This window comes from Solanum lycopersicum, chromosome 6 (genome assembly GCF_036512215.1).
Source record: "Solanum lycopersicum chromosome 6, SLM_r2.1".
In the NCBI taxonomy this organism is placed as follows: domain Eukaryota; kingdom Viridiplantae; phylum Streptophyta; class Magnoliopsida; order Solanales; family Solanaceae; genus Solanum; species Solanum lycopersicum.
The window spans coordinates 35,531,427-35,544,010 of record NC_090805.1 but is presented as its reverse complement, the minus strand read 5'-3'; the positions used below and the strand labels follow the sequence as shown (position 1 = coordinate 35,544,010).

Here is a 12,584-nt window from a genome sequence, read left to right as displayed (position 1 = left end):
AAAGATCATAGATCCTTAGATAATTCCTAAGGAAAACAGTAGTAATTCGTCATATTGAACATAATATGAGAAAATAAACACATTGAAATCGTTTTGAAAGTGAATCCATGCCATAGATTTAAAATCCTAGGTATTGAAGAAATTTTTTGGAGAATCTTTCAAGGGCTTCATGGAAGTAAAATATTCATAAATCAAAACTATCATACCTTCATTGTATATCCTTCACGAAATTAAGGAGGAAAGATGAGTTCTTGAGCTAGTTCTTCTTTCTTCTTCAATGGAGTTTTTAGAGAGAAGATTGTTCGAGGGAAAGTTAGTTATGATTTGGGTGAGGCGTTGTATCATCACGTAGCTCACAGTGATGATTGTCAGTTACAGAACATCCCCAATAGAGTTAAAAGTGTATTTTTATCATATCATTTATAATGTTGAGTTTAGAGATTAGAAAGTATTTTGTAAAGCTTTAAATAATTTAACTTTTTTATTTCCTTACATTCAGTTTAGTATATATCTATATCTAATGTAATCCTTTCATTCAATTATTTGCTATTCCCTATATTACATACTCGTACATTCAATGTACTGATGACATTCGATCTACATCTTTTAATGATGCAGATACAGGTTCTTAGGATCCTAAATAAGAGTCTGTTGAGATCACTTCATCTGCTCGTCATCTTTTGAGTGAGAGTTTCTTGCTTCTGGAAGACTCCGGTTTTATGAGTTGTTAGTACTAGTTCTCTTGAAGAATCATAGGTCTTGTCCCCACACTCATCTTTATATAGTAGAGGCTTCATAGATAGACAGTTTTGAACAGTCTTTCACTTTTAGATCTTTTATTTAAAAGTTAGACAATTTTGAATAGTCTTTCAATTCAAATATTTTATTTAAAACTTATATTTCATACTTAGTATATTCACTAACTATATCTCTTTTCTAGGCTTAAGAAGACCTAGTTTTCAAAAACAAACCTTAAAGATTGGAAGTAAAGGATGCTTACCTTTCGAGCAACTCCCTCTTCGTCTTTTGAGAAGTAAAAGTCTCTTTTGCAAAAGAAAAAAAAATAAGGGATAAATAATGTAACTAATGACTTAAACTGGTGATTTATTGGTGTTTGGTAAAACGAAAGTAGTATATTTTCATGATCACAACTCACAAGCATCAATAATAAAATGTTGACGGTGACCTGCTATTTCTTAAAGGACATAACAATTATATATATTAAATTAACAAGTTCCATTTGCTCCTGAATATGAACATTTTAATGAAGTGATGTCTTGATATTGACAAGAAACTAACTTCCCTTCAACTTACCAAGCACACTTATATATTCCCATTATGCTCAATCACAATATATATGCTTGAGTAACTTTTATATATATATATATATATATATATATATATATATATAAATGTAAATATCAATCATTAAAACTATTTTGAAAATTAAAAGTAAAACGAAAAAAGTGTTATTATACTATCAACGAGCTTGATAACAATTATCTGCCCCAGTGATCATGCCCTAAGCAATTAGGGCATGATATTTGTCTTCACCTATGGTTTATAACTTGAACCATAACTATTTAAATTATATCTTTATGAAAATTTGATGGTAAGTTCTATGACGCTTTTTGTTCGGTGGTTTGTCTAATTTTCTAGGAATAAATTAAGTTCTTCTTAAACTTAATATTCAGATATTCAATTTTTTTCAAAAATAAAAAATAATCTCTCTTTCTCTCTCTCTATCTATCTATCTATCTATCTATCTATCTATCTATCTCTCTCTCTCTCTATATATATATATAATTTTTAGTATTAACGAAATAATAATTATAGCATATTTACTAATAAACACCCTACTCAATCTTAATTAGTCCTACCTTTCTAATGTGTAAATGTGTCCTTAAATTTGGATTCAGCTCGTATTTATGTTTTTCATCTTTAGGTATACACTAGTAAACACGTAAACTTGAATGAATAGACATATTTGTCTTAAATGATATCCTACATAACAATATTGTATCATATGTGGCATCCTACTTGTATTACGCCACATATGTAGAATAGAAATGTCTACTTATTTAATTTTATATAAATTTAAGTAACTATTTATGTACATCCGAAATTGAATAATATAGATCACGACTGAAGTTAAGTTAAACTGACATATTTCCTTCATATGTCATTGAGGGAGTTTTCCGTGATGATTGAATAAATCCTATATATGAAGTGAATCCTCGTACATGAGCCAGAGAGGGCCACAACTAGTTATGAACAAAAAGGAAATACTCTTGGCCACTTCATTAATTATATTAGTGGGGGTCTTATTATTAGTCAGTTTGTATATATTAAAAAGTAGTAGTATACTCTGGACCAACTTTTTATTGTATTTCTTGCCTTTTAAGCACTCTTTTGTACCCTCCCTACCCCCAAATCTCACACTAATATTTCTTTCGTTCTTCCTCCAATCCAAACACTTCCTTCTTCTCTTCTTTCCCTTTTTTCCTCTCTGCTTAAATCTACTTTAGCTTTAGCTCCGTATACAGATAGTATGCCTGAATGTCAAGAGAAAGGTATTCATCAACCAACAAACACACACAAAAATAAATAAAAAAATGTCCATTTTAATTTCTTGTGCAAGAATGGTTCTCTTTTCCTTTGTTATCATAGATCCAATATGTTTTCTATTAAACATCATTGAATTCGTTTTAACTTTTTTACAATATTTGTGTCAGGGAGCGATATGAGGAGATAGGTAAAAAAATAAAGAGGGAAGCAGATGACTACTCGCAGATGGGAAGAAGATATATGTTGGTGCCTCCAGGAAACACAACGTTAAACACTGTAACGCCTTGTGCTGCTTGTAAGCTTTTGAGACGTCGTTGTGCTCAAGAATGTCCATTTTCTCCCTATTTTTCCCCTCACGAACCTCAAAAGTTTGCTTCTGTTCACAAGGTTTTTGGTGCTAGTAATGTTTCCAAGATGCTAATGGTAAGAAGGTACCACCAATTCATTTTTTTTTTAAAAAAAAGAGATCTTATGTTTATTTAATAATTATTCAGGAAGTACCTGAGAGCCAAAGAGCCGATACAGCTAATAGCTTAGTTTATGAAGCAAATGTACGGTTAAGAGATCCGGTGTACGGGTGCATGGGAGCGATTTCTTCTCTACAACAGCAAGTTCAAGCATTACAAGCGGAGCTGAATGTTATTAGGGCGGAGATAATAAAATACAACACAACTACACTCATTCCGTCATTGCTATCTTCTGGAGCTGTATCCATTGCCACAGTACTTCCACCACCACCACAGCCACAGCCACCAGTAACAATTCTACCTTCAACGATATCTTCTACTCATGATGCAACCATGTACACTCAACCCTCAACAACCACCACTGAATTTAGCAACATATCCAGTGAGAATAATATATCCTATTTTGGCTAAATTTGTTTATTATTCTTATTGCAAAATGAAGAATCAAATTAAGTACAATAAGCAATAAATTGTTTTAATGGCACAATAAGTTTATCATACCCATGTTTATGTTACAATGAATCACTACTATAAAGAAAGAAAAAGATTAAATATATTTCTCCTCATTAATTATCTTTCATAGCATTTTTATTACACTAGGAAATGTGAAGGACAAATTTCTAGTGATAATTGAAACCCCTACCTAGCTATTGTGTGGAAACTACTATTTAATACCACTAGACGGTAAGACTTGACTTCCTCTTCAACATTCATAGAACTATAAATAATTTTCGTTTAATCCCATGATAATCACACAAAGTGAACAGTAACAATTTGTAGTTGTTATTAGAGAGAGATTCTTTTTGACCAGAAATAATTTGATTCGATTCAGATGTACAATATTTATCTGTAAGTTACAATTTTCCTTTTATATAAATCGATTTGAGGAGCAAAAAGGTAGTATCTCAAATGTGTGTAAAATTACTTGATCTTGTTATTAAATGATGTTCATTACTTTTTCTTAGTTTAGAATAATATATTTGCAAATTTAAGATATATAATCATTGATAAAAATTGTATATGTAATGGCGTAGGTACATATATTGAAATCTATTAATTAAGCTTGTTTTGACATTTTAAGGGGCTTTCTCATCTAATCTAAATTGTATGTTGAAGATTTGAAACTGATTAGCAACTGTAACAATGATCATAAGGTGTGTTAATTAATTGAGTTTTAGAAAAGTTAAAAGTAAGGAAATACGAAAATGTAGTTGAATTGTTAGCTGGTCAGTAGTCCTGCCAGCTAATTTTGTCTTTTGTATAATTTAGGTGTTCCTTGGCGTGTGGAGTTCAATATGCATTAAGAGGAAGCCAAAGGCACCCTTTAATAATAATGTAAACAATCTTATAGGGAACTTCACTCCCTTTTGATTTATTTATTAAAATTGCGGGTAGGGGAATTAGGGAGGGGAAACAAATCCTCGTTCAGGTAATCAACCAACTGATGAGTTACTAAGACTTCCGCTCTTCTCTTCAAAAAGAAAGAAAAAAAAAAGTTGTGGTGGGGGAGGCTTCTTCATGAACTAATTAACCATATTACATATGTAATACAAAGACGAAATTGAATGTCTCACTCATGTAAGTCTCTTTCAAGAGTGTATAAAACCAATGCAGAGAATTGATGGAATTTGGTCTAAGGTCATGGTTGCTTAAGATGTTGGCATCTTACTTGTCTTTACATTCATTTCCCCATTGAAAATAATTCTTAATTTATAGCTTTACTTCTCCCAAAGTCTCATCTTTAGTGACTCTTATGAGGCAAGTTGTAGAAGGAAACTGCTTTGAAACATTCCATCACCAATTTTTAAAACAACAAAAGCAAATGGTCAAGTACGCCAAGTTAATCCCCTCCCCACGTGAAGTTATATATATATAGTTTAATTTATTAAGCTACAATTTATATCTAAAATGTATGATCAACCTTAATATCTACTCAAGCTTTTGCAAAAATCTAGTCAAGCATGTTCTCTTATGCAATTTAGTGTTAAAGTAATCATTAAGGGGTTGTTTCGTAGATGAGAATAGTGTTGAATAGGGTGTATTAGTAATACTACAGCAGTACAATGTTGTATTAGTTATGCTAAAATTAAAAATTATTCCACATATAATTTTTAAAAAATACCCTCCGGAACTATGGTTGAAAGAATGTGGAGAAAATTTAAGGCTAGTTGTATATCTTTACTGTGCTAATGCATGCATTACAAGTCCTTGCATTGCTAACACCATATTTAATTTGCCATATACCAAATAGCATAGACATGTTGCTTTTAAGTATATAGAAAGCTAATGCAGATATTATTTTATCCTACCAAGTTGAAACCCTAAATCACTGTAAATATCCTGGAGGACAATAACGAGAAAGCTATGGTTTTATTTTGATAATGTATTCGGTTCATCACTAGTTCTCTTGATAGTTACTTGCAACCGTATCACTATTCTAATCAACTAGGAATAATTAGAATGTAGAATTAATTAGAAGCCTTACGTTCCAGGTAATTGGCATGAAAAAAAATGAAATGATTATTAACAAAAGTTGGACCTCCTAATTTCGACTAATAAGTTATTTATATAAAATCATGACAATTGCATCTCTGAATCTGTAGAAAAAAATAAATAAATTCATTACTCGAACATCGTCTTCTATCTCAATGCTGAAATATTGCTAAACTTTTTTTAGTCTCTTTTCCTTGTAAAATAATTTTCCATTCAGTATTCATCACACACATGCATTTTCTATAATTTGCTAGTAAATTATAATAGTGTGCCAGTATAAAAACAAGCGCAGAAATACAATTAAATTAAGGATAACTTTCACATATAGCAAACAAAAAATTTATATTTGTATGCTATAGCAAACTTTGCATAATTGCGCTCCATAGCAAACATAAAACTGTATAATTTGCTATACATATACAATTGTATAATTCGCTGGCCTAAATTGTATAATTCGTTGGCCTATTTCGCTGCAATTGTATAATTTGTTTTGCATACAGTTGAATCGAATTAAAATGTATGTATATTGCATAATTATAAGTGTATAGTAAGAAGATATATGTTTTTCTCGCTTTATACAAAAAACAGAAACACAATATATACACTTCTGTTGTATAAAGCTAGAGAAAATTGTATTTCACTGCAATTATATAATTCGCAATTGTATAATTCGTTGGCCTTTTTCTCTGCAATATTTGAAGTAAAATGTTTGTAAATTGTATAATTAAGTGTATAACACGAAGATATACATTTTTGCATGTGTATATACAATTTTCTCTCGCTTTATACAAAACAGAAATAGAATTATACACTTCTGTGTATAAAGCGAGAGAGGCGAGCGAGAATGGAGAGTGGCGAGCGAGATTTTTGGAAGAGAGACGGTGGCAAATTTTAGCTAATGTTTGCTATGGAGCACAATTAAATCAAACTCTAGCTATTCCATTTAATTTAGATTATTCGTTTGTTATCATATATAATTTTCCCATAAATTAATCTTAATGTTACAATTGAGTTATACATTATGACTCTCTCTATATATATATGTAAAAATTAAAACCCTATTTTATAAGCCAACAAAGGCCGGACGAACACAACATGAGCTGGTGGTACTAATGGCAACATAAGACACATGACATTATCTGCTTGGCTATTAAAATACATGGAAGGGAAAATTAGGCCAGGCATCTTCTTTGTTGATTTCATAGTTTTTGAGTTCATAATGTGGTTCAATTTTCTTATATGTCCTTTAACTTGGTTTCAAATCACATTTATGTTCTTCAATTTTGAATGTGCACAAATAGACACTTGAATTTGTATAAAGTTGAATAAATAGACACACATGTCCTACATGTCATTTTTTGTTGTACGTGGTGTTCTACGTGTATTGTGTCATATAGGACTCATGTGTTTATTGATTTAAAATTTGAAGTGTCTGTTTGAGCACTATGAAAATTGAAAGTCAAAGTTAAAATTTAAAGCTAAGTTTAGGGTATAATATATGTATTATGCCTTTCTTATTTGGTGAGTTCTTTCTACTTCTTCTTTCCTTAGACTTTTCACTAATATGGAGTAAGAAACACATAGATGCAATAAATTGGTTAGATTCTAGAAAATATGAAGGATGGATTTTGAATTTGACAAAAATGAATGTAATAAATTTCAATTTGCATGTATAATATTTGTATGTGAATCTTCGGCAACTTTAAACCAATTACTTTGCTTCAATTGATTTTTCATTCAATCTTGTGTTCAAAGTTCTGACTGTGCTCTGGTTTTGTAGCTTTCATCATTGCTCGAACGGAATTCTTCTTCTTTCTTTCTTGGTTTCTCAATTTGAGTTGCATGTCAGTATTTACATTATTCTCTATATACTGACTGTATTTGATAGTATTCCTAAATTGTTGTAAAACTTAAAAGAACAAAACAACAATATAATATAAAGAGAAATATAAGATAAGGGGAACAGTATAAAATGCACTTTTTTTCTATCAAGTGTCTTTAACATTATTCGCAACATCACAATTTATAGAATTACATTTAGAAATATCAAAAGGTGTCATAAATATTACATTAAACTTTTAGAAATGCTAATCATTAAGGAGGAAATAAACCTAAGAATTATGATCATCCATTTGGCCATATTATCAACATCACTATCGATAATGGATAAAATTAATCTACGAATTATGGTGATCCATTTGACCACATTATCAACAACATTATTACTCATAAAGTAGATAATTAAACAAGAATTTATGGTCATTGATTTAACCACCAAAATGATTCAACTTTTCCCCTTCTTTAATTGTACATATAGAGAAATTTCTTGAGAAAATATATAAAGTGACAAGTTGTTTCGAACATTTAAAAAGACACATTAACTATGCAGACGTCCTATTGCCCCACAAAATATCGTTGTAAAGAGACAATTTTGACCCCTTTTGTCCTTATGTTTGCATTCACTCAAATGACACGCATGAATGTAAAAAAAAAAAATCAAAAACGAATTAAAAAGTCTCACATATCATCTCCTTCTCCATTATTTTTTTTTTAATTTTTAAAAATGTTAAATTTATTTATATATAATATGCATCCATACAAGACCGGTAGCCTGAAGAATTGAACTCAAAAGAAATACTTGCTAAATTACAAACATAGTTCATATTAGTATAAATTTAAGGAATCCCATAGTGTAAATCAATAATTACATTCTGTCCCGACAAGTTTACTAATTACAAAAAATCCCTTAAAAGTGCTGAGCCGTGATACTTTAGAAAGTTGTGATACATGGTAAATGATACATAGTAACTTAAAATTGTTAAGAAAAAATAGGGGATAAAAATGGACAATTTACAGCTGTTACTAAAACAGCTTAAATTGTGGTAACAGATCATTAATCAGCATTAAATCAGCACTTAATTGGATATTAATTTCATAATTTGAAAATCAAAGATTGTATCAGTTATTTAGAAAACAATTGGAGTTGCCGAAATTTTTTTGTTGTTGCAGTGGGTTTTTGAAGATGAATACTTCGATTTTGATTAGACATTCCGGAATTTGGGTGAACGAATTGCAGTATGAAAATTACAAAATTGATGGAATCGTTGTTGGAGATTCAATTTCGTTTTCTAATCTCAAAGCAGCAATTGCGGCCGAGTTGGACATTGATGTATCAAGGAAAGAAATTGAAATTCGATACATTGTAGAAGGTAACTCCTGTCCGATAAAACTTAAGAACGATATGAGTGTTAAACTATATTTTGAACTGAAAAAAAACGAGCCTGGATTTTCAATATATCCATTATGTATTGACACAATTGAGAAGAATAGTGGTACTGTACATAACTTTGATGGAAGAAGTGGAGAAATAACGTGTGTAGAACGCACAACAAATGATACACAGGCTTTGGCAATAGTTGAAAATAGCTTATTTGAGACACATGAAAATTCAGAAGTTGGAGTTGCAAATGTTATAATAAATTCAGATATTGTTGATGTGAAGACAGGTCAGATATACAAGGATAAAGCAACACTTGTAGATGTGATGACGAAATATAAGATAAAGAACAACTTCAACTGCAAAGTGAAGAGGTCTGATCAACAAAGGTATGACAGTATTTTGATGTTTTAATGTATCATGTGTTGTTTTATAATTTAATTAGTACATGAAACATTACTGTTCTATATGAAAACCTGCAAGTTTCATATGTTATTTTATAATCTAATGTATCATCATTTCAGGAATTTGTTTTTGATACATTGAAATAAGTATTTTGATACTTGAAAGTACTACTACTGATATAGTAAGGACTGTATCATTTTAAACAGTCATATCACAAATAGTGGATAAATTTCATTAAAGTTTGATACTTTTCTTAAAAATTGGTTGATACTTTTTGTGTGATTCATTGTTTGATTAATTTAAACATTATTGTTGAATATATTATATATGATGTATTTGATATGTGTATTAATATGCTTAAAAAATGTACGCAGCTATGTGTTGGTATGCTTTTCAGACAAATGTGGTTGGACTATGAAGGCGTCGTGCAGGAAAAAATCTGATATATTCATTGTTAGAAATTTCAATAGTGAACATACGTGTCCGATGAGGGAGAGGGTATTAACCAAAGTCCAAGCAACAGTGGAATTTGTAAGTGGAGTGACAGCTCCAAAATTGGTCAATTATAAACGAATTTATACACCAAGGGATATAATTGATGATATTAGAGAATATTATGGTGTTGAAATATCTTATCAGCAAGCATGGCGTGCTAAAGAACGTGCACTCTCCATGATTAGAGGAAAATCATCTGCTGGATATAGACGGATGCCGCGATACATACACATGTTAAAAACTGTGTATCCAGATTCTTATATAAGAATGCATAAGACTGAAGAGGATGAATTTATGTATCTGTTCATCGCCTTAAGACCATTCATTAGGGGATTTAAATACTGCAGACCAGTAGTTGTTGTGGATGGTGCACATCTGAGTGGAGCTTACAAAGGGACATTTGTATCAGCAAGCACACTTGATGGCGCAGGTATTTTTTATTTATAGTAATGATGTCTTTTTATATATTAAGTATCAAATAATATAATGTGTGTGTAATCAGGTTGCATATTTCCATTGGCATATGGTGTTGTTGACACCGAAAATGATTGTTCGTGGAAATGGTTTTTTGAACAGTTCAAACATGCATTTGGCGATAGAAAAGATATGTGTGTTGTTTCAGATAGAAATGAGAGTATCATGAAGAGTGTAAGGATTGTGTTCCCCGATGTACCTCATTATGCATGCATCTGGCATCTTTGGAAGAATGTATGTGGAAACTTCAAAAGGAGCAGAAAGGCCATAAGTGATCTATTCTACTCTATGGCCAAGGCATATAGAAAGGAAGATTTTGATAAGTTGATGGCTAAGGTTGATAGAATTGATCACAGGGTTAAGGAGTACCTTGAATATGCAGGTTACGAAAAGTGGTCAAGAGTTCATGCAACAGTAAACAGAGGTAGAATGATGACTTCAAACATTGCAGAATGTATCAATGGTTGTCTTGTTGAAGCACGCCAATTAACTATATTAGAATTCTTGGAAGAGGTTAGAATTCTTTTTGGATCTTGGCATTGCAAAAACAGAGAAGTAGCCTCATACACAAAGGACACATTAGGTAGAAAATTTGAGGAATTGTTGATTATAAACGCAGCTAAAAGTTCAAAAATGGAGGTATGTATCATTATATGATACTTTATATTATATATATCTAATTCTGTGTATCATTATGCTTTTTTTAACATGATTTGGTTTTTAAAAGTTATATATTTAAAATTTTTGATGTACACAGGTTGTTCCATCATCTGAGTTTATTTTCTCGGTTTATGAAAATGGAAGAAGATATATTGTTTGTTTTGAGCGGAAAGTATGTTGTTGTGGTAGATTTCAACTAGATGAGATACCTTGTTCACATGCAATAGCTGTATTGAAAAAAAAGAATGTCACCGATATGAATCCGTATTGCTCTGATTATTACAAGCCTGATGCGTTGACAAAAACATATGAAATTCCAATGGTGCCAATGCCAGATAAGAAAGATTGGTCAGATCCTAAACACGTGGTAGCTGAAACTGTGTATCCACCTAGATACAGAAGATCATCTGGACGACCAAGAAAAAGAAGAAGAAAGAATGCAGATGAAAAGATTTCGGTGAACACAAATTGTTGTGGACAATGTGGACAAGAAGGGCACAACAGAAGAACTTGTACTTTCTACCCAAAAGAGAAGTGAATTTGTCGTAATGTTTCTATGATATAAAGAATAAATTATCACGTAAACATTCAAATGAATTTCAGTTTTAATTACGACTGCAAATTGAACACTTTGTGTTTAGATAAATAAACGTACAAACATGTGGTAATTACATTTGAAGTCGTGCTTATGATTATAAATACTTTCTTATTATTGGTGTTGATAAAAATACTTGTGTCAATATTTGTTTTGAATATATAAATCTTATGCTACAGTAAGATAACATAATGTACATGATACATATGGTTAATCTAGTGTATCATGTACATTTATTGTGTATTTTTTGTACACATTGTTTATATAAAGTATCATGTACTTTTAGTGTGTATCATTGGTTTGCACAATGATACATCTCCATTAGATAAAAAATACAAATATATTGTTAATGTTATTGAGTACTTTAGAATGACTATAAATCATGTATCATGTGAATTTATATAATTTAACTTGTGTAATGCTTTTTTTGATATGCTTTTATTGAAATATACAGTAAATAACTTTCCTTTAAAAAAATAATAGCAATTCATATGAATATGCTATTCAATTTACGTAAGTATCTTGTAAAATTTAAGGATTAGAGTGTAACATATTGTACATTATACATACGGTTTGGCCAATGTATCAGTTATTTTTAGTGTGTTTCTGTTACATATGTATCATTTGGTTTTGGCAGTGTATCATCTAGATTAAATAAAAAATTTAAAAATCTTTATGTCTATGTTTGATTATAAATACTTTGATTATACTTTATTAAATGATTTAAACCTGATTTTGTCAGTATATTTATTATGTCTATTTTTAATTAAAAATTTAAAAATGTTTATGTCTATCATTTGATATTTATATCTTCAATATAAACAAATTTGTTACGTAATGTGAAAAAAATATTCATGGAAATTGACAAAACCAAAAAAATAACATTAAAAAGGATAAAAATAGTTGTTCAATAACATATAAAAATAATAAATATAACATTAAAACATTGTTTTATCATGAAATGCTACGCTATGTGAACTAAATCTTCTTCTGGTGGTGGTGTGACTACGCCCCTGGATTTTGGTGGATCATCATTGTCGCTAACATATCCGCACTTAGCCTTCTCAATTCCATAACTCCACAGCAATGCTCCATATCTTTGACGTAGGTAATCAGGATTAAAATCAGCATAAGATATATTGATTTGGTCACTGATATACTCGGCAAATGCAGTAACATATAACCCACAGTCTCTACAAAAAATACAGAA

The 12,584-nt window shown here is 30.5% G+C and overlaps 2 protein-coding genes across 2 annotated transcripts; both read left to right on the top strand.

Moving 5' to 3' along the window:
• Window positions 1-2,255: 2,255 nt before the first annotated feature.
• On the top strand, window positions 2,256-3,525 carry LOC101261527 (LOB domain-containing protein 15). The gene is made up of 3 exons (XM_004240834.5): window positions 2,256-2,573; window positions 2,736-2,991; window positions 3,063-3,525. The coding sequence occupies exons 1-3, from the start codon at window positions 2,560-2,562 to the stop codon at window positions 3,444-3,446; spliced, it is 654 nt and encodes a 217-aa protein (XP_004240882.1). The 5' UTR covers window positions 2,256-2,559; the 3' UTR covers window positions 3,447-3,525.
• A 4,997-nt stretch (window positions 3,526-8,522) lies between these two features.
• Window positions 8,523-11,317, top strand: LOC101257777 (uncharacterized). Its single transcript, XM_026031464.2, has 5 exons — window positions 8,523-8,737; window positions 9,035-9,134; window positions 9,525-10,075; window positions 10,148-10,758; window positions 10,877-11,317. Exons 1-5 carry the CDS (start codon window positions 8,551-8,553, stop codon window positions 11,315-11,317), a joined length of 1,890 nt encoding a protein of 629 aa, XP_025887249.2. The 5' UTR covers window positions 8,523-8,550.
• Window positions 11,318-12,584: the final 1,267 nt, after the last annotated feature.